This window comes from Nilaparvata lugens, chromosome 2 (genome assembly GCF_014356525.2).
Source record: "Nilaparvata lugens isolate BPH chromosome 2, ASM1435652v1, whole genome shotgun sequence".
Lineage (NCBI taxonomy): Eukaryota > Metazoa > Arthropoda > Insecta > Hemiptera > Delphacidae > Nilaparvata > Nilaparvata lugens.
The window spans coordinates 61845781-61870197 of NC_052505.1; the positions used below are offsets into that span (position 1 = coordinate 61845781).

At 32.3% G+C, this 24417-nt stretch overlaps 1 protein-coding gene across 1 annotated transcript in view; it reads right to left on the reverse strand.

Annotated features, from left to right (window-relative positions):
• Positions 1-24417, reverse strand: part of LOC111043740 (conserved oligomeric Golgi complex subunit 2) — a 68620-nt gene that overhangs the window by 28665 nt on the left and 15538 nt on the right. Inside the window, exons 2-5 of the mRNA XM_039422357.1 lie at positions 14788-15015; positions 11093-11344; positions 9178-9277; positions 6755-6959 (exon numbers count right to left, since the gene is read on the reverse strand). Coding sequence (XP_039278291.1) covers positions 6755-6959; positions 9178-9277; positions 11093-11344; positions 14788-15015 — 785 coding nt within the window. The remainder of the gene's footprint in view (positions 1-6754; positions 6960-9177; positions 9278-11092; positions 11345-14787; positions 15016-24417) is intronic.

The following is a 24417-nucleotide window of genomic DNA, read 5'->3' on the forward strand; positions in this document are numbered from 1 at the left end:
AGATTACTACATCGAAAGTTAGGAAAACAGTAAATAAAATGAATGATTACATGAGACAGGTTTCTGTGGAGGTTAGGAATAATGTAAACAAAATGAATGTTGCTTTGAGTCAAGTTGATGAGTTCAACTTTCAACTGAGAATTGAAAAGGTGTATGCAATGCATTCTCAAGTGAGCATGATTGACTTTTGTGAGCAAAATTGCTTTGTTAAAACAAATGAACCCATGAATAAAATCATGTTATTGAAGAAAACAAAACACAAAGTTTCCATTGATGTGCTAGTATTCAAAGGTTGTTTCAAGTTGCTTATTTACAAGATGATGACAATGAATCACATGATGAAAGGGTATTCCCCAACACACAATGATTAGGAATCCTGTGTCATGCCGGGATTCAGAATAGCAATGACCGTAAATACTACGTATGGTAAGAGTCCATAATTGTATCTTTTTTCTTTCCTGTAGCCTATTTTCTTGGCCCTTAATCTTTTCAATTTTCGATTCTTTCCTGTCTTTGTGTAATATTCAGTAAATTTCTTCTATGATGCATATCTTAACCAATCTTGTCCATAGTCATTTAAATTTGTATTTTTTCTGAAATAATATTAGAAGTTGAAATAGTAGCTTATTTTCCTAATCTTTAATTTGTTGATAAAACTTAACTTTTCCAAAATCTATCCATTGTAGTGTAAATAATTGTTTGCTTGCGGTATATTTTTTCATCATGTATTACATATTTTAATCATGTCTATTTTTTTTTAGGTATCATATTAGGTAATTAGGTTTTTCAGAGCAATTATGTCCCATGTTCTCATCTTTCATTGCATATTGTGCCATAAGCCATATGTAATTAGGTTATAGTTTTCTTCTGGGCTTTTAACCCATTTTGCATTTTATTTTTTTTCTTTGCTGTCCAATACTTTGGATTTTTGGTAGACAAGTAGGTGTGATTTTTCTTTTAGAGGTGTGGGCGTGAACCACATACGGCTGGACTCGATTATCTGACCTACTTGTTTGCGATATAAAAACCTTATGACTGCAACAACAAATGTTTGTAAAACCTTTTGCATACTTTTGTTTTTGTGGTCCGATACTAGAGTCTGCTATCACATTGCCTTACAGACATCTAGGAACTATCCACCCAGTCACAATAGTCAACATATTTTTTTCCTTCACCAGTTGTTTTTGTGGGAGTGATAGCTCACAATTATAACAAATTAGAGTCATACTTGGAATTTACAAAATTCCATAGTAGTATATTTTATTAAATATACTTCCTCATGAAAGTTCAGTACTGACATGTAGGATAGGCTCTAATTAATCTTTCTCTTCTTTGTATTGTTTTAGGGAATTTATTTACCCAGTTTTCTTTTTCTCTTGTTTGTATTTTTTAGGGAACTTATTTACCCAGTATTCATCTTGATCATCTTTGTATCATAATCTTGAAATGTTTATACTTATTATACAGTCTTTAAATTTTAAATTATTTTAAAAAATAATTGGTTTAATTTAGAACGTTGTGTTATATTATCAATTGAAATGAGTTAAAGGCTAAAATTTTTCTAAAGTGTTTTGTAATTGATATTTTTTTTTAATTTTAAAACTGTTTGTTCTATAAATTTTGATATGATTGATTATCGTTTGAAATGGATGCTGGAGTGTATGTAGAATTTTTAGTGGGGTTTGTTGATTAGAATTTTGCTGGTATGTGATTGTTTTTTTTGAGATGGAAACCCATTATTGCCTAAAGAAGGAATAACAGAGGTTATGACTTAGAGAGGCAGTAATGAGATAATATTTTTTGTGTTGATTAATAATGTTGATTGCCATAGATGCAAAATAATGATTAATAATGTTGATTGCCATAGATGCAAAATGATGATTACTTATGAATATTGTTTGCCTTTGATGCAGATTACTTATTGATGCTTTGAATGGTTTCTTGTTTAATGATTGATAGTAAAGTTTTGTCATGAAATGTAGTTTGTGTTAGAACATTGAAGAGTCGAAATAAACTATAGTATCCAACAAACGATGATTAACAATATTAAATAATTTGCTTTTTATACAATTTTTGAACAAAATTAAAACTAAATAATTTTGAAACCCTGAATGATAAATCATAAATGTGAAATGAACTTGCTATAAATGAAATGTTATACTAAATGATAATGAAATGCAGATATATTATGAAATGATTGTGAATAGAAGACCAATTGTCTGAAATTATTGAAATATGTATTGAAATTAAATTTTGTTGTGATAATCTGATGTTTTTTTTACAATTTTGATAATGATACAGGGTGTTATGAAATTATATTTCTATTTTGAAGAATGGATTAAAATTTGATATTTGAACAGTGAATAGATGAAAATGAATGATTTTTTTTTAATTTATCATTGATATGTCCATATTTCACAATTTATGTATTGCTGACTGTATAATAAGATGTTAACAAATTTCAATTTTATAAATACTTAAAAATAATTTTTATGTGTATTAGATTGTATTGATAGCCTAATCAAGTTTTTCTTCTTAGTTTATAAGCATTTTAAGATAACAGGTACAGCACAGACATTAACATTGAAATAGTTATCATGTGAATCTCGAAATCAGTAACAAGTGAACGCCATGAAGAGTGTTAAGAACATTTGGGTGATTTTCGAACTAGTGTGACATATCTACGCCAAAATCAACGCTGCGGCCTACACCAATAACTACGCCAAAATCTACGCCGATGCCTGTGCTGATGCTAACTCGAATATCTATGCCAATAGCTACGTCAATGCCTGCGCCAATGCCAATAGCTACGTCAATGCCTGCGCCAATGCCAAAATCTGCGCCAATGCTGCACCAATGCCAATAGCTACGTCAATGCCTGCGCCAATGCCAAAATCTGCGCCAATGCTGCACCAATGCCAATAGCTACGCCAATGCCTGCGCCAATGCTGATGCCAACACCAAAATCAACGCCGATGCCTGTGCTGATATCAATGCCTGCGCCAATGCCAATAGCTACGTCAATGCCTGCGCCAATGCCAAAATCTGCGCCAATGCTGCACCAATGCCAATAGCTACGCCAATGCCTGCGCCAATGCTGATGCCAACACCAAAATCAACGCCGATGCCTGTGCCAATGCCAATAGCTACGCCAATGCCAAAATCTGCGCCAATGCTAATGCCAATGCCTGCGCCAATGCCAATGCCTGCGCCAATGCCAATATCAACGCCGATGCCAAAGCCGACACCAAAGCATACACAAATAGCAATGCCAATGCTTATTGCTGACTCTGTATCTCAAACTTCAACACTACTGCATTACCTGGAGGTAATTGCCATCCATGTTCACATTCACAACTTTGAATTCAGAAGAACAGTCACAGTATCATGAAAGAATTGATTCAAAAAATCCTCTCCTAAATTATTCCTGTATGCAGAACTCTAAACCTTGAAAGCTGAAAATATCAAAAAACCAAACCTTACCTAAATTAATCCTCACCTAAATTAATCCTGTATGCAGCGTCTATCTCTTTTCCAAAAAACGAATTACATTGTCATTTCAAGCCTGAAATGTACATTGTATAATTACAAATATGATACAAAATTTATGTGACTCTGTATTGAATTTGGAATGCAGCCGTCTACTACAAACCTGAAGCAATGCTAACTGAGATGTCACCTGTATCGAGTTTGATATGCAGCAGTCGACTACAAGTATCAGCCCAACACTACGTGCATCCAGATCAGCCCAACACTTAACGTCATCACATTGGAGTCACACTTAACTGAAAATCATACTGAGTGCCTTAACGGACTGTTTTCCAAAATGTGCATCAATAAAATCAACCGCGTCAATAGTGAAAGAAATGAACATTTTTTGATTTATTGAAATTTTATGTGAAAATTAAATGTAACAATTCATCAATTCATTTAAAAAAAAAATAATAATAATAATAATTTTTTTATTCAACATACTAAAATTTTTTTATGCAATAAAAATTAAATTTTTCTATCTATTAAATTTATGTGCAATTTCAAAAAAAAAAAAAAAAAAAAAAAACTATTCTTTACATATTAAACTTTCTGTTGAGATATTTTCCTTTAAATTATAAAGCTAAATCAAAAGTAATATTGATATTCTATATTTTGAGATATTGTTTGGAAACATATAACAAACGCTATTGATGAATTTTTATAATAATTTTCAATTATAGGGTGACATGTATTGTTTTTCTAGAAAAAATTGTTACTGTTCTCAAATTTAAATTTCAACAATTTTCATTAGGGTCAATGTAAATTTTTTCTTTGAATTTTTCAAACAGTAAAATTTTTTATGTCAAGAGGGGGGTATTTGTAATATTACATTTTTCTTCTCACATTGGAATCGAATCTTCAATTCGAGATCTATGGAACTTTATAGTAAATGTCAGAGTTATCAATAGACGGATAAACTTTTTGACGGAGAATTTATTATCGTAAATGTTTGTTGCATTGTTCCATGATGTCACCGAGGCAGGGTTAACAAATTACTGGATAAAGGTTTATTTAAATCGAGATATATATAAAAATTTAAAATAACATTTTCAAAATAAAGTTTTATTGAGAACAGATGTAGAATGTGAATTCTAAACTTATAAGTTATAATTTTTTGATGACGTGTCTGTGGAGATTGATATTGAACAGGGCGTTGTTTTCGTGACTGGCAACTTATGTTTTTTTTCCTGTTCTGCCTTCTTCTGAAAAATGGCTTGCTACAAGTGTTGTCGTGGAGTTTTGCTCTAAATCATTTTCGTTTATTAATGTTTTAAATTGAGTTTTATATAAATTTTTGTGCAAAATTCGCTATTAGTGTAGTAAAGCCAATAGCCACTGTGTTTCAACTGTAAACTAGATAAGTATTTTAGTTCGTAGTTACTTGAAATAATTAGGCTTGTAAGTTATTGTTCTTTGTATATTTCTGTGTTTTGCCAAAATTTCATCTGAAGATTATAAGTTAATTTGCTCTGAAAACTGGATTTCTCATTCATAGGCAATAGATCCATTCACAGTTTATCAAGAATCTATTTTATTGGAGCCGACAACTGTCCTTGGTTTGATAGGTGTTAAATGCTATTCCAACCGTTTAAGGAAAAATTGGTAGCACGGCAAGTTTCATGTCTCGAATTGCTCTCCTTTCTCAATTATCAGGTAAATAGTGATAAGAAGTATCACTTGTACCCCTTGTTTACCAAACAAAACTCTATTGTCTAGCTACACATAAATCTATCAAATTTACCAGCAATTGAACAATGATTAATGACCTCATTGCAATATTATCTGATTCGCTAATTGGTTCTTGAGGTATCTTTTGCTTGGTGACATGGCTTAATCAAGGTTGAATTTAATTTGATGGATACGAGCAACCGTTGTTCTGTAAAAAAGATCAAAGTCACTTTGATCTCTTGTTTTATCAAATGTTTGAAAATATAGTTCAACAAGCTTTATCAACAGCTGTTTGAAAATATAGTTAAATACAAATACAAATTTTACACCAGATGTCAGCACTGATTAGACTTACGCTTATACCTCTTGTATACTAGATTTTTACCACTATCGATTACTGTAGCTAACTCAAAAAATGAAGAATGTCACTTGGAAACCTTGTATTCTGACCCCCTCATTTGATAATTAAATCCGCAACCAGATTTCCAATTTACCAAATAATATTTAAAAAATTGAATGGGTTTTGATGTCATGTATGACAATGTTGTTTGAGTACGAACTTGTACCTCATTACTTGTGGAGAGACTGCCAAACAAGATAATGACTTCTGGTAACCTGATCACAGTAACCATAGTCAGATTCACTTAAAAAGTCAGCATACCTTATAATTTACTTGGTCCTCACTGCTCTCAAGGAAGGTCGACATATCAATAGGATTCCCTGTTTCAATATTAACCACAAGGTGCATTATAAGCTGGTGAATAAAGTGAATAGCCTAAATATATTTTATGTAAATTAACGAAACATTGCTTCCCATAACCCAATTTCTAACACGTGAATCAATTTTTTTTTGCTTTTAATCACACTTTCAAAATTTTACTTCAACGTTATAACTCATCTCATTTCATGACCTCCTCCTCATTCAAGTTAATTATGTAAAAAAACTCTATTTATTTTAAAAATGCACAAATGCACTTTCTTTATTCGTAGGTAACTTCCAGATGAACATTTGGAAGTGAAACTAATGATTAATGTCCAACATTAATTTCATCTTACCAGCTTATAAATTATTTATTCTCACGACTTTTATTGGCTGAGAGATCCGTTTAGTTATTATGCCTTGATGAAATACCCAATGATGAATATAATAATTATTATACATATAAATGGAAGTATATAGTGCATGGAAGCAATAATAATACCAGCTGATAAATCCTTAATCGATATTGATTAATATATATTATGTTAACCAACCTTGACAGCAGAGATGGACAATTAGTCCCCATTCCCATTCATTTAATGCTTACGATTGTAGTGAATCTCACTAAAGAATGCCTAATATTGGAATTGTGAAAACTAACCAAAGGGTTCACTCTAGATTGAGTTTCAACTAACGATTTTTGGAGGCAGCAATTCAATGGTTTTTGCGAAGATTTTTGTAACTGACTTTCAATTAAAGCACACCTTTTAGAAAAGACAGTAAAGAGTAATAAACTTTTTACCTTTAGAAAAAAAATTGTGAATAAATTTGAAATGAATGTTAATAACGCACCTATTAGACGACGCAGTAGTGAGAGCGAGCAGTGGCCTCATGTCCTCTTCGACGAACGAGATAATAGAGTGGTAGAGACCCTGCAATCCCCTCGGCTGTCCAGCGAGCGCTTCTTCGTTGATTAGTTTAGCCATGGCTGGTGCAACCACGTCCCTGCGATACAGCTGTTCGGCGTCCGATATTCTGCCTAACGTCAGATACATGCCTGCGACAACAGCACATTCAATTTACTTACTGTACAGAGTGGGTGAAAAGTCCGAGAACGGCTTAATATATCATACACAAAGGTAATTTGACGGTGGGTGTGGTTAGGGATCCTACTCAAATTTGAAATACTACTTTACTATGACATTAAAAATCTGGTCCGCCACCTTGGATCCGCCATTTTGAATGCAACTTCAACCGTCTAGAAGATATTTACAGCCCTACTCAATCACACGAGCAGTCGCGTGTTGTATTTTGTACATCATCCAATTTTCCAAGTGTTATGTACTCTGTTTACTGTCAAAGCATATTAATTGTATAATTACTTTCTCCATCTTCTTGGATTATTTTACGCCTATGAACATTTGGATGATTACCATTTCATATCACAATAAAGTACATCAAGCAAAGCCATTAATTCTGTGCTATTGGTTCGTTTACAGTCTTTCCCTATCTTATGCACAGTGCGACGTATGCACTGTCGCGACTAAATGGCACCTAAAGACTAAAACATTGCTCGGTTGATAAAACATTGCACTCAGTGCAGTAATGGGGGAAAGTTTTGGAATGCATAGGTGACTCATTCACTGACACCACCCCATTCAATAGTTTTGTGCAGCAAAAAAACTGACACTGATGTACTTTTCACAACAGCGCGACTGCCGGAAGGTTAATAAATACCATTTATGTATATAATTTCTATTTTGCATGGTGTTGATTAATAATATGAATATCTTCTAAACGGTTTGAGATATCGATGTTCGGTTTTCGCCATTCATTTTGTCTTGGAATTCTGTATTGAAATCATGTAAGGCATGACAACCTTCCTATTTAAAAAAATTAAGTTGCATTCATTATAGCGGATCCAAGCTGGCGGACCAGATTTTTAAAGTCATAGTAAAGTAGTATTTTTAATTTGAGTAGGATCCCCAATCACACCCACCGTATAATTACCTTTGTATATGAGATATTAAGCCGTTCTCGGGCTTTTCACCCAACCTGTATAGATTGATCCAACCCACTTATTGCAATGAGAGATTTAGTCTACTGTAAACATATACTTGTATTGGCAACAAATAATATTTTGTGCTAACAATGCAACGAACTGTATGGTGATGTTCCGGCATATCGTTAAGATTCTATTGTTCTTGAGAAGGCATTAAACTAGTAAACTAAATTTTATGGTACATTATGTTTTATAATTTGGTGTTGAGTAGTAATTTTACCACTTTGTATATTTTATCAATATAATATGAATGATCAGGTTATTTATGAATCTATTTTTTTACTGTATAGTTTATAAATTAATAAATTTTTTCATCGACTTATTTGTTTATTGCATCAGGGGCCTGATTAATAGAAACTTTGTGTCCTTGGATAGATGGAGAATGTTAATAGACATTAATATTACAATGAGTTACATGAAAAACTAATCTATTGCGATTGGTGCCTTCTTCTAGTACTAAACAAATAATTAATAGGATCTTTGATGTTTCATTGTGCATTAAACATTTTGCAGGCCTTCAATATAAATTGTAGAACACTTCAATATAGGTTGAAGACCCCTTCAATATAAATTGAAGGTTCACAGACCAAATAACAGATATAGGTGGTACGGTGATATTAAAAATAAAGAGAATTCTTTTTTTAGTGCGTGGAAGCCTTTTTTGAACTTATTACAGGACTTTCATATTTTTATAAAATAGGTGGGGAATATACAATGTGTAGAAGGGGGAAATAGGCATTCGCCCAAAACTTCTTATATTTAAAATTACATTTAAGGAAAAACTTATAAAGAGTCAATTTCGAGCCAGAAGCAAAATGTTTTGAGGGAAAAATTACGGTTTAAAGTTGAATCAAAAGTGGCCCAATTGGGACACGAGACAGATTCTGCCTCTTACTGTTTCTAATCCTTTTCGCAAAGCGTCCCTGTTTGCAAAAATGTTCTGCACTTATTCAATACTCCATCTAGCAGTCAAGTCCAAACAGTTCTGTCAAACGTCACGAGAAAGCAACATCATTCATTTTCACTTACTCTTCATTCTTCATTCAATCTACTACAGCCTACCATATTTTCTGATACAAACGAAGCATATATTTATAAGGCCGATAACATATTTTAGGGCAATACGCAAGTAACTTGATCTAGTATAAAGTTATGGTGATAGGTTCTGCAAAAGTATTTTAATAAGGATGAATTTTGCATAGTGGATTCTCACCTAGCAGGGTAGGTAAATTGTGGTATTGCTGGTCTATCAAGCATGAAATGAATCGCTGGTCAATCATGTTGGTGAGTTTCTGTCCAAGCTGATCACATTTCTGGAATAAAAAATAAAAACGTCATACACAATCCTAAGACACAATAAAATGTTTTATAGGTTAGTGAACGGAGTAAGTGAATTTATAAGAAGCAAATATGTCAATTATACGCATATTGTACTTTCATTAAAACTGAATTTGCATAACATGTAAGATGCAAACTTGAAAAATTGTTCAAAATACTTTTTACTATCTTCAATGCATTTTTCACATAGTTTTTTAGACTTGTAAGAAAATAACAAATACAGTGAAACCTCGTTCATCCGGTACTTCCTCATCCTATATTCCCGTTCGTTTTTAGCGATGGTTTTGAAAGAAAACACAACAATTGGTGCAGTAAAAGTGGAGTAGTGGCGCGGATTGTAAGCTACTCGGCAAGGCACTGTGCAGCATTCGCGAAGCTCATTGGCCAGAAAGTCCATAAAAACTTTACCATTTATTCTTGCAGGATAAATGAAAGGTCCATGTATTTGGAATAGTTATTGTGGGAATTTACAGCACCAGTTCTTGTGAACGTACTTATCTGTGATCTGTCCATAAAATGTTTGAAATACAATCTTGTACTAATATCCAACGGCAAAACTGCATCCTTGAAACAGTATCAGGTTCGTTCAACTCTTGAAATGGTCGAAAGTTATTGTTCTTCAATATTCTTTGAACTATCATTCTTGAAACATCCAACATCCCAGCTGCCCGCCGGATGCTGGATCGAGGATTCTGCTCGAAATACTTTAGAATAAGATTCTCAAAAGCTTCAGAAATTAAGACGGGCCTCTCGTACCTTGAAACTGATCCTAGACCCTTACCATCTTGACATCTGTCAATCTTAAAAACGTGTTATGAGATGGGTGTTTTCGGTCAAGAAAACGTCTCCTGTATACTCTCTCTGCCTCTCTTGAATTGCATCCACACTCTCCATACACCAATAACATTTTCAAGTACTAAATCAAGGTGAATTTCATGATAATGAACACGAACACTTCTCTGCTAGCCAAAGTTGATACATATCATGCCAATTAACTGGAAAGCACACTGAAAACTATACTGAAAATAGGCTGAAACATACACTTATTATTTTATTCAGGATTTATGGTACAGGAAATAATGCAAGTTATTGAAAAAGTCATAAAATGATTGTAGAATGTTGATTAAAACTTGTGAATATTGTCAAAGAGAAATCAGGTGATTTCACCCTAGGATCACCACTTGATGAATGCTGTTTGTGAATTTCCTCATTTTGAAGGTTCATACCAGATATTAGTAGTTTTGAACACTTTATAATGGATCTTACCTTTTCGAATTTATACTCATTCAAAAGCTTATGAAATGGAAATAGTTTTGAATTTTTTTGAAATATTGAAACCACTATAATCACCCGGAGAAAAACCGAGAAAAAACGGTTTGAAATTTCACTTTGAATTTGAAGAAGAGCATTTTTTCAAGTTAAAACAATAATAAAAACTACAAAATATCTTACAACAAAAAAATTACATAATTCTTGTTTGAAATGTTTTTCTCTTTCCAACAATACCCTTGAAATTGAAATTCGACCAATAGTTTTCGAGCTATTGAGTATTTAATGACCGGAAGTAGGCATATTCTGAAAATATCGAAAAATCTATATCGAAAACTAAGGTCGATAGGAAAAAAGTTTACTGAACATTTTTTGTCAGAAATGTAGAGTTGAATCTATGGTCAACGGCTGTTACAACCTTGGTGGGACATCCTGTATAAGCTAAAAGTACCGGTATCGATATTTTCATTACGTACTAATTATTGTTATTGTTGTTCCTAACTTGAATGCACTGCACTGACCAGTTTATCAGAAGGCGTGAGAAGCTTCTGGCAGCGGACAATATGGAACTTGATCTGGCTGTAGTCGGCAACAGCTCGCTGTAAGACAGCGAAACAGCTGTCAGCTGCAATCAGCAGTTGGGTCAGTTTTCTCAGCCAGCTGTTCACCTTGATGGCACTCGCCAGCACGCATTTCTGCTCTTCAATTTTTCTCCGTTTCTCCAGCAGTGACGTGACTTCAGCCATCGCCTCGTTCACGTTCAGCTGCACCTGCTGCACTTGTATGAAAAACAATAAATGAATTAGTATTTGACTGTAGCTTTTTTATTTATTCCATTAGTGACATTCAACTTAGAGAACAGGCTTTACTTCTGCTACGTCTCCAATTCAGTGAAAGACTACAAGCATGAATATTTCAATTTCAATTCAATTTTATTCAAATCAACACAACATAAATGAAAGAAAACAAAACACAAAAAAACAATCAAAAATACATTTCTAATGAAATACAAAAACAGGCTTCATGGTGGGGTGTGCTGAAAAGAAAGAAAGAAAGGAGGAAAAATACCTAACCAACTATGGTTTCCCATGTAATAGGCAGGTAGACGGTATAAAAGTAAGGAATGAAGGGTGAAGAGGAAAAAAAGGGAAGTATTGGAGAAGAAAGTAGGAAAAAAGGAAAAAAATGTGCAAAAATTTTAAGCGAGTCCACTTTTAACAAAAGTATCTAAAACAATTGGCCTTGCAAACAGTAGTTTGAGCAGAAATCCCGAGATTCATAGGTCGATATGGAAGAAAAAGTTATGTCCAGATTTTTATTTCTAGTTAAGTTTTTCTACTAATCTTGTTTTTCTACTAATCTATGAGGAAGTGGTCCGGAATAAGGTTTATTATTTTAGTACTCATTTAGATAAACTGTTTCCTTAAACATTCAATATTGGAAACACACTTGACTAAATTAAAATTGCTTTGTAAAATAGTATTAGCAGCAACATTTTGAGACACTTGAGAAGTTTAAAGTGACGTGGTGCCGTTTGCACAGTGCCAGTTTAAACTATATTTCATTTTCAACTGAATTAAATCATGATAAAGTCTTGTTTGCCATAATTCAGTACATTTTGAATTCAGGCCAACAGCTGATTAGACTAAGATTTAGCTTTTACTGTGAAAACTGCCATTGGAGTCGAGCTTCGAATTTTTTAGTAGTTCATGAACGTTTCTGTTGCCAGTTAAATAATAATAATATCGAGTGACCTGGCTGGCTCAGGTCTGGTGTCAGAGTTTTCAGGTCGCAACTGATCGATTTCATGGCCTCTGACATGACCTAACGACTGCTTTTTAGGCAGCCGGGACCGACGGCTTAACGTGTCCATCCGAAACACGGGAGTGGCCCGAGATATATATCTGCCCGGGCCGGGATTTGAAACCGGGCCTCTGAATCATAAAGCCAGCATCTGATCCACTCGACTACGGCCACTCCTTGTTGCCAGTTATAAAATTAGCAGTGATCATGTTATTTCGACCATGCTTGCTAAAATTTGATTCAAACAGATTGACTTGATCATGAATTTGTTGACTGGTATCCATGGAGATATATATATCTTGCCTATTCTGGAATTTTAGGCATAGCCTGACGCTCAATTTTTGTCTCACTTGTCTAAACGTCCAAAGTTTGTAGGCTTTTATATAAGCTTAAAGTGCCGGTATCAATATTTTCACTATCGTACCAGTTACTGAATTGAATAGCTAAGAGATTGAGTTAGCAGGAATAAAAGACTAATGTCCATCCACATTGTTTCAATCATTTTTGTAATACATAAAATATGTACTCACTCACCTCTCACCTTATTGTCAATCTAATAGAAAAACCCAAATCTTGTTCTATCATCCTAAACTTATAGTAAACTCAACAGAATTACATGGAAACTTGGTCTGGTATAGCAGCCCTAGCGAGTGTTTCTTCCTGCTATTATTTAGATCACTTGTACAATTGATAACGTAACCAAACCTTACCAACATAACATAGATTAGCTATAACACATTGATAACGTCTAATGAAACAGTGTTTCATTAAATAACGCAACCCAGAGTTTAAGAAGATGGTAGTAATAAGTATATATGTTCGGTCCCAAAACTTGTTGCCAAAAGTATATTAAAGACCAAATGTAAGTTTTATTTGAAGAGAACTACTTTTTTATTGGTACTGTTTTAGCTTTCGTTTTGTCACTATGTGTCAGAAATTGGTTTTCTCAAGAATGAATGCATGTTAGTTTTAGAGACTATATTGTTTGTAAATCTTACAAATCTGGTCCAAATAGGTAATGAATAGTTTTCATACACTGCAGTTCCAATTATTTTAACAATAAAGCGGATTATCAATAAATTTCTTAGAAATGGTAATGTGCAAGATGATAAGAGTCCAACTCGCCTGCCAACAAAGTAAACCACGGAAGTTATCAAACAATCGCTTGTTGCAGTACCTAACCTAAACATACTAACTGAAAAGGTTATCATGACAAGCTAGGGTGTCATCAACTATTATTGTCATAAAATTTCCATATATACCGATTTGCAGAGTAATATTTTTTTTCAATTTACTTTGGGTTATGTCCTTAATGAAACACCCGTTATATGGACGATAGACAAAAGGAGAAACCATTTATGGGCAACCAGGTCAAGTTTTCGTTTAATTTTTCAGATTGACAGGATGTCATAGCGTCTCAAAGATCGAGAGAGGTAGGACACAGCTGCCTCAATCACAGTAATCTCCATTACGGTAGAAGCATACCGGAAGGGAAAAAGTAGCTTCAACCTTGAGTGTTTAGAATAATGCTCGTATTTGAATGGTCGAAACATAGCGCTCCACTATGTGCGCCAATATTTAAATAGATGCATTATACTCAACAATCTCAAGCTTGAAGCTACCTTCACCACTCCACTATATTTTTGACCGTATCTCTGAGGCAGCTGTCACATCTTGCCAATCTCACAGAATTAAACGTAGCCTGGTTGCCCACAGTCTATGTCAATGTGCTTGATAATTTATGTTTTGTTGGGTTATAATAGCGTCAAAGGTAGTAAATTTAAATTGAAATATTTGTTATTCCTGCATGTATTTAATTTAAAAAGATGAAAATCAATTCACATTATTATATTGAATATTATGAGTTCAGTAGTTCAGATGAAACATGCATTAATCGATATTGGTGATAAAATATCTAGGCTAGTTACTTGAAATATTATCAAGAATACCAATGTTGCAATTAGAAGCTTGTTCTGTATAAAAACACACATTTACAAAATTGTAATTTATTTATAAATTAAATTTTTTGTACATATTGCTACAATCATAGCTTTCTGTGTGTGAAGTAGATGTACTGGTATACATCCACATTGGATAAAACTGTTTTAACTTGACATTTTTACAACTTCTACATTTTAAAAATTGCTAGGTTACTACACTATAATTAGTCTCTAGTGAGAACCAAAACTAGTGTCCATTTTTTTAAAGTGGTGAAAACATTCTAGAGTCTTTCAAATGAATATTCTATGAGCTGGTTGTCGTGTCTCAACATAAAAAGTTTGAAGGTGAATTTTGTGCATGAGAATGTATACAAAGACAAGTACCTCTAACAGCTTGAACATACAATTCATGGCAATAATCGGCATTTGACGAAATCAACTTAATAAAATATAATAAAATGAAAAAATATTACCGTAAGTTCGTCTTTAAGTTGTCCCAATGGTGTTTGAATGTTATCGATTGCTTTATCAAGCCCCGTTAGATTTGTGGACAGGTTCACAAAATCTGTGTAGTCTTTGTTGATAAGATCAATCATTGCTGATCTCAGTACTTTCAAGTAAACTCCTAGATCATCGCGCATTCGTTCTAAATTGGCTTTGTTCCTATGTTCTTGTAGAAAATGGTCTACCGAAAAGCTTTCCTGAAAAAAAATTCCAATTATCATCACTCATCGTTGGTTCACGTTACAGTACAATAATAATAAAGTTAATACAGAATGGCGGAGTCTATGATTGTAAAGAAGTAGATTCTATTTTTTTTTTAATTCATAAAACTGAAGTCATAAAATCAGATTTCTTTATTTATATTTATCACAATATAATATCCTGGATTATAGAATTATTCCATAAAGGACGGCAGAATTAATAAATGCACAGATAAGAGCCTAGCAAGCTGAGTACACCTTGTGTCGGACTGTCTATCCCTGAGAGCCCACCCATGTCGGGGGCGTTTGCCATTGGCGTCTGTCCCCAGCATAGCCAGTGCTCCAACACTGCATGCTTACCCGCTGAACTGCCTAGAATTTTCAAAAAGTAAGACTGTCATCATCACAGAGAGATTTATTTCAGTCTACTTATGGAATACGCCATTTGAAGTACAGATAGTCTGCATCCTCCCACCTTAGTGAGCCACTATGCGCATACAGCTTCACAATGAATGACAATATTGTAAACGGAGGGGGTGTTTCTACTCTTCTAAATATTTTCTGAAATGATACTGCTATCAAACATTTAATTCATTTGAATCCTTGATCGGTTGGTAGCTGATAGTGGATTCGTTCCTTCAAATGCACAGATTATCATCATTATTTAATTGGCACCTGTTTTAGCAACTAGCAACTACAAGCCAGGAGCTTCAATGAAAAATACTAATAAATTTCAACTTTAGGTTTATTGAACTAGTCAAATCTAATTAATAAAATCATGTCACATCTCAAATTTTCAAACAAAACAGAGTTATTCAGCAATCGATTTAGGACAGAAGGTATATTAAATTTCCAATTTTTACACTTGAGAACTTGCTAACTTGCTGTAACTAAATTCGGGCCTCGGTCATTCTATTTAACTAAATTTTGAGCTAAATAAAAACAACAGTTTGGCACTAACCATTTCCATAATTTAAACTTTTGAAATTCACATATACGACGTAATAAATCCTCAATATATGAAGTAAGGAAACTCATTACACTTTACTTAGAACAAACACAATTTATTTCCTAATTTTACTTCTACAAATTTTATCAAATTCCGTTTCTTATTTAAACTGCATAAAAATGACTAGTAACGACAAAAAACTTTTCAATTTGCCCCTCTGGATGGGCAACAGACCCATTCAGAGGACCCGGCTGTTTCGCCGGGTCCGGCGCCGGTTGAATACCAGAACACACTGCAACTGCCGTTCGACGGTCGCCGGACACGGCACCAATAATAACAGAATATGTTTAATGTACTTAGCATATACCGGCCTATGAACTTCTGGTTTTCAGTCGCATTTATGCAATGGTACTGTCAAGAGCTCAGAAATTGGCTGTGCTATGTTTGCTCTACCACAGGAGAAAGAGGAAACGGAGCCGAAGTGTTTGGATTCATTCAATTCTAGAGAAAAGACAGCTTCATGGAGCATTTTCTTCTCTATTTGTCCAACTTAGGAGTGATTATAATAAGTTTTTTAATTATTTTCGGATGTCGGTGACCACATTTGATGAGCTTTTCTTTAAGATTGAATGTAAAATACAAGGACAAAATACCAACATGAGAGATTGTATTCCTCCACAAGAGATGCTGGCTTAAAACTTACGTTTTCTTATAATATTATTTCAGACGCTTGCCTGTCTGTATGTGATTTTTACTGTATGTGAAATCGTTTGCAAACAGTTTACTGTATTTTGCAAAACGGTTTAAGATGCAATGATGAAACTTTGGCGGATTTTACATATAAATTTTCAAAATCGCAACTATTTAAAAACTTGTCAAAAGTTTTTTTTTTATCAAAAGTTTTTAAAGAACTCTGGACACTGAACAAATCACACACAACCACTTTGAGGGGTGAACTACGAGTGACTGAAGAAGAGTGGTGGAGTAGAGTAGTGGTGAAGAGTAGATGTAGTGGCAGGGCCGGCCGGCTGTTTGCCGAACCACAGGGGTGCCCAGTCCCCCCAAGGGCAATGGCGCATACCCCGCCAATCCAAGTGTAATGCCCCCCCAAAGTACCCCAATGGCCAAACCCTTTAGTTTATAACATTAGTCAGTGTATGACAATAAAATTCACATCTTACATTCTGATCTTCCAAAGGACATTATTTACCTTTGGTCTTGTGAGGAATTCTTTCTGTTTTCATAATATTGTAAATAATATATACCATAGTTTCTTATCTCTTTTAAAATAGAAATAAAGTATCTTTTTGATATTATTTTTGAGATAGCAGTGCACGCGTTCTTGTAAAATGTAGTAAACAATTATTAAAGTTTTACCAGTACAAATGTATTACCAGTACAAATGTTTATCAAAGTACTACATTATACCAGGAAAAACTACATGACAAATATTTTAATAGGATGTTATAAAATAAGTAAGGGAGCCTTGCCTTTGCAAAAGAATATTGCATAGCAATTTTGGTGAACATTTATACAAATTTGGAATAATTTTATTCATACAATATATAATTTCGGCAAGTCTAGGTATTGTAAATTATCATAAATTGGAACAGGTTTTCACTGATGTTGTATTTACTTCAACATTACAGGAGTAAATAAGAAAGTCGAACATAAGTCGAACAAAATGTATCTTTTAATGGTTTGGTTTTCGGAATAAAGATATCATCTGAACAAGTACATTTAGTAAATTCTATCTATTAATACCAATAACAACGTATAGTCCACTCAAATGGTCGTTTTTCAGGAAACAGAACCGAAAGAATTTTTTTCGACGGTTCTTTATGTATTTTGGGGCGCTGAATTCTAATCTGGAATTTGCTGACACGCCAGAGGGCGAATTCACCGCCAAAATTTTGGACTTTTTTCAAGTTTTCCATTTAATCTCGAGAACCTTGAATTTTTCGAGAAAAAGCATTCTCCATACAATATTAAAGATGATAAAATTTCCAATGAATTGAGTGGTCGCGCAGGACTATTTTTTTTATTTTTTATCTGAAGTGTTCCACAAGATACGCATCTTTGAATGTGCGAGAAATTTGTGATATTTCCCTCATTTTCACAGTCTCGCATATGCAACTTTGCGTATCTTGTGGAACACTTCAGATAAAAAATCCAAAAAGTAGTCGAGGTTGTGATGAATTTTCTCCTCTTTTCACTCCCATGAATTATACTTCTGTTACTGTTCAAAAGTTACAGCCTATTGAATGATGATTTTTATTTTCTCATTTTTCTTGCGATTTTAGTGTTTAAAGAGTCTCTGAAACGAGTAAAATACATGATAGAAACATGCGATTGATCTTAAATGAGAGAAAATTTCATGCTCTATAAGCTGAGTTGCCTTAAATTGATCTTGCATTACTGTTTATTGTCGAAAAACTGTCGAGACTGTGAAAACGAAAAAAATATCGCAAATTTCTTGATTTTTTGAAACAAACGTATCTTACTTCACGATTATATTTTTACAAAAATCATTCACCTCACATAAAAGAGGAGATTCTTTTCTTCAAATCAAGACGAAGTATCATTTTGAGTTATCGATACACACAGTTTTGAATATAGAAATCGGTCATTTTTCTATGCATTGAAATATGGGCTAAAATACACTAAGGAGGAATTTTCTATTTTGTTAACAAATTTCAGTGACATACATGATTTTCAACCGCCTTGACGAGCTGATATGAACGAGCTGTAGTACGAGGAGATGTGATTATTCAGAAAAAAGTTATAAGTGTTTGAAGTTTTGATCCTTGACATATCACTAGGAAATACTGAAATCTAACAAGTGATTTTCATAGAACATAACCCTCGTAAGGTGATTTCAGTCGAAATATGTTTCTTTTTTGTTAGGAAGGCCTTGAAAAGGTATTATAATGAAAATTTGAATTTTGGCTGTAGGACATGATTTTCTATTTTTGGGTGTATTTCCCTCCCACCTCTACTAAATTCAAAAATACCTGAGGAATTCTGTTCAGAATTAATATTGTTCTTTCACGTGATGTGTGGCTTTCTATCATTACTAGAAAAAGATCCTAGTTGTATAGGGTAGAAGTGGTAGGTTTGCATAATTTTGAAAACCCCTTAAAAATACCCCTTTTTTGAAAACTCGTAGCTCCGGAACCAAAAATCGTAGAGTCCTGCGCGACCACTCAATTTATTAGAAATTTTATTATCTTTAATATTTTAGAGAATGCTTTTTCTCGAAAAGTTGAAGGTTCTCAAGATTAAATGCAAAACTTGAAAAAAGTCCGAAAGTTTGGGGGGTTTTGGGGGTGAAGCCCGCCTCTGGCGTGTCAGCAAATTTCAGATTAGAATTAATAGAAGTCAGAGCCCCAAAATACATATTATAGAACCGTCGAGAAAAATTCTTCCGGGGCTGTTTCCTGAAAAACGAACATTTGACATATTATACAAAAAAAAGTAATGAAGCATTACAATAATTACGTGATTTCTGTGTGATAAATAGGGTGTAAATTTGAAAGATTAAAATTGGCTTCAAATTGGCATTTGATATTTTTCACAAATTTTGACAAGAGAAGTTTTTTCTTCTGTCAAATTCACTAGAGTTTGCAATGTTGTTTATAATTGCATTCCCATTTGAGAGACATTAATATCATCATGAAACGCCCTCGAAATTGAAATAATTATTAGATTAAAATGTACATTACAATTTAACTTATTGGCTTTTAAGAAAATTAGGTTGCGACAGCAAGGAAACTCATACACAGGACCATTAAAAATTAAAATTAAGCAAAGGAGATCAGAATAATAGTGGATGATGAAGTAATAATTTATTTTTGTCAAAGATTTACCTTTAAACTCATAGGCATAAAATTACTAAAGTTCCTGCATACAAAATATTATCAATTGTATTTTCTATGCTTTAAATTGAGTTACACTTGGCAAAATATAACATTGTAAAGGTGGGAAAAAGTATTGAAATTAACTAAATTAGGATATCTCTGTTTAATACCTTGACTTTTTAGCCATGGTTTAAAATGTCGAAATAAAATATAAAAAAAAATCATGCCCCCCCCCCCACAAAATGTTGATGGCGCAAATTGCGCCATGCCCCCCTTCTGGGCACCCCTGCCGAACCGTGTGTTCATCTCCATATGTACAATGCCCTCCAACCTGCTGGCCGGCGAAACAGCCGGATAGCCGGCAAAACAGCCAGCCCGGCGAAGTAGAGAATAGCCGGCTGTTCCGCCGGCTGATTTTCTCGCCGGGTCCGGTTTTTAGCCGGCCCGGCGAAGTGTGTCCTTCTCCATGTCTTCCTGTGTACTTTGCACTTCATCCAAAAAAAACCGTTCGTGTGTCCCTGGCCTTACATGACGTTTTTCCGGTTACATCTCAATTCCAACTGTGGCCTTTTCACTGAAAACTATTCCCCATCCACAAAAAAATACAGTAGCTTTTTCAACATAAAATTGTAACTGTACTTGAAAAATGCGTGAAAATTGCTTTAATTTCGACAACTAAGCAATAAGTTAGCAAATTCAATAAAAACATGGTCAATTCTCAAATTAAAACTCAAAGCTCAACTCAAATTAAAAATCGAAATGCATTTCAGATCAATAACCTATGAAAGAATATTAGATACACAAAAACAACTACAATACTACCCTCTCAATATTCACACTATTACAATATAGCTTACCAACTTATTCAATGGACTTACATGTTAATCTGGAAAATTATTGCACGATATAAAAATGATATGCTTTTTTAATTATGATGACTTGTCTCTTCATGAATCAGCAGAGTTTAAGTAGATAACAATGACAGTTTTCAAACAAAACTACTTTACGAAGACACGTCACCCAAAATGTCCTCCGTTTATCCTATTGTAAATCCAAATAGCCAATGGCCGTTTTGACACTTAACGACATCTTGCCGACATATGTCCGAACGACATCATTCAAACCTTCCGCTCGTACCGATACCGAAATTTCTCTCAACACACAACAGGACATTGACTATTATGACCTTATGAGAGGAAAAACGTCGTTTCAGTTTTCCATTATTAGAATGTCCTATTCCACCCTCTAGGTTTCCTAATAATTGCGAAGTATTGCTACAACGCGGACTAGCTACAGTCGGATATGGGTCGGGGTCAGTAGCCGTACTGACAGGTGGAGTTACCGGACCTACACTTCTCCCTCTATCCTGATTCTTTACCCTCTGCTTCTTTCGCGAGATTTTTACTTTCAGGGGAAGAGTGTTTGTCCGTGCCGTTGCTGGCCGATTCGGCCCTCGGCCTTTGGAATACAGGGTGGGTGTTAAGGGATATTAAGATAACCCTGCACAAGGAGACGGATCTGACTATCAGATCCCTACCAATAATTCTATTTATAAAGGTAGTACGCAATCTGAACCAACTGCGAATTGACGGCGAGCAAGCTGTACCTGCAAGCCCGGGATGTGGTTTTTCTATGGGGTTTAAGGTGAGAGCTATGGGGTAAAGGTATGACGGAACTATGGAGTTATTAATAGTATTTAAGATGTAGTTAAATAGGGCACGGTATAGGGTGTAAGCTATAGAAGTAGATGATATGATGAAAGAGCTAGAGCACTTTTGGTGTGGCTTATTTTTCAACAAAAATTGGAAAATATCATTGAAATTTAATAATTGAGAATCATTATAAATTTTAAAAAATTATGAAAATTCTCTCATTTCTAATATAGGATATTTATCATCATCTAAACCTAATAAAACTAATTTTATTTTAAGTTGATTAAATTCTTTAATAGATTTTTCATCAAACATTTCTAAATACTTTTTTGGTAAATATGTTATAAATTCTTCTAATTCAACTGACATGAAACATCCATTTTTTGTTTTGATTTTTTTAATATTTAAAACTTCATATTCTTTATTAATTTCTAACTCTTTTATTTTTTTAGTTATCTTAATTTTTCCATAATTATTGAATTGTTTTATTAATGAAGACATTTTTATATTTCTATTTATATGGAAAAAATTTTAAGATATTTTATATTTTTATAAATCATTAAATTGAATGTTTCAATTTGTTCCATTTATTAAAAAATTTATTTAATAAAAAACGTACATCCATTATCTTAAAAATTATGAAGTAATTTTTCAAGATGATGGATGTATTTTTCTTATTAAATAAATGGATGATCTTATTCATTGTCAAAAATGTAAAAAGAAAACTAAAAATAAGAATTCAGAAATAGTTCAAACTAGTAATGGATTATATAGAATAGCAGCTAAATGTTTGGTATGTAAAACTAATAAAAGTAAATTCATAAAATCATCAGTAACTAAAGAAATTATTGAAAATAATTTAACTAAGGAAGAAGAAAAAATTGAAGCTATTGAAATACATAAACCAGTTATAAAAAAATTTAAAAGAAGAAAAATTTTAACATTAGGAATTGATAATTTATGGGCTATAGATCTTATGATATTTGATAAGTATCATGAACAAAATGATGGATATAAATATATTTTGAATGTTATAGATACATTTTCAAAATTTGTATGGGTTCAACCATTAAAAAGAAGAATGGATTAGAAGTAACTAAAGCATTTGAAAAAATTCTCAAAAATACCAAAAAAGTCAATCATAAGTCTCCAAATCTTATACATTCTGATAAAGGTCTTGAATTTAGAAATAAAGAATTTAATCAATTATTAAAAAAATATAAAATAAAATTATATCATACAGAAAATGAAGAAAAAAGTGCAATAATTGAAAGATTTAATAGAACATTAAATAATAAATTGAAAATTATTTTTGAAATAAATAAAAATTTTAGATGGATTGATGAATTACAAAACATTATTGAAAAATATAATAATACTAAACATAGTACTATAAAAATGAATCCTATAGATGTTGATGAGAATAAAGAAAATATATTATTGAATACTGTTTATAATTTCAAAACTTCAAATAATATTATTAAACCAAAATTTGAAATAGATGATAGAGTTAGAATTCCATCATTTAAAAAATCATTTGAGAATAAATATAAAAATAATTGGACTAGAGAAATTTTTATTATTACTAAAATTATCTATACAGATCCTATAACATATAAATTGAAAGATTTGAATAATGAAGATATAATTGGTAGTTTTTATGAAGATGAATTGAAGAAAACATTATTATAAAATATATAATTTTTTATATATAAATGGAAAATAAAAATCATATATGTTCAAGATGTAAAATAAATAATGAATACATGAAAACATGTTCAAAATGTGCAATAGATAAAACTCATGATAATTTTTATAAAAGTAAAACTTGTAAAAATAATATATCAAGTTGGTGTAAAGAATGTGATATTAAAAAAGTTAGAAATTACTATTATAAAAATAAAGATAAAATTTTAGAAAAAGTTAGATGTGATGTATGTGATAAATTCATTACTAAAACATATATGAAAAAACATCAAGAAATGGAAAGTCATATTTCAAATCTAAAAAAATAATTTAAGTTTTATTCTGAAGTGAATTTATATGTTCAATTTTAGATTCAAAAACTTTTAATTTATCATTTATTTCATTTTTAAGATTATTATATGTATCCTGATTTCTATCTATACTACTTTTATCAAGTTTTTCAAATAAGATATGAATAGCTTTATTAAGTTTTTCATCTAAATTTTTCATAAAACTTTTAAAATAATCCATTGTTATAAACTCTTCATTAAGTTTATCTTCTATATTTTTTATAGAATTTTTAAAATAATCCAATGTTATAGACTCTTTCATTATATTATCAATTTTATGTTTACATTCTTTTATAATATTTTGTAATTCATCAATTTCAAATTTTTGTTCTGATTTTATATCATCACCAAATTGATTAAATATCAATGAATGATAAGAAACCATATTTATTATTAAAAATTTTTTGTGAAATTATTTTTAAATTACATCCTTCTGAAAATAATTTCAAAGCATATAAACAAAGATGTCCACATATTGGTGGATCATAATCGTTTTGTATTTCATCTGTTGAAATGAAAATTTTATTATTCAATAAATATTTTTGTAATTCTAATGGTGGATTAGCATTTCCATAACTATCAAAATAAAGTACATTATTATTTTTTTTCATATAACAAGTCCAATGTGTTCCTGTAGAAAACATACTATCTAAATTAATAATTCCACATTCTATATTACATGGTTCATTCATAGGAATATTATCACGCATGAAAACTCCTTTAAAATATTTTAATTTTCTTGAATAATTTTCTAAATCACTAATAGATAATGGAGTTATTTTTTGTTTTTTTTAAGTAAATTAGAATAAATTGAATCAATTTTTTTATTTATAAAAGATTTAAGTCCTTTACCTGTTTGATCATTTTTAATAATATCATCAAGTTCTTTATCAATTAAATTA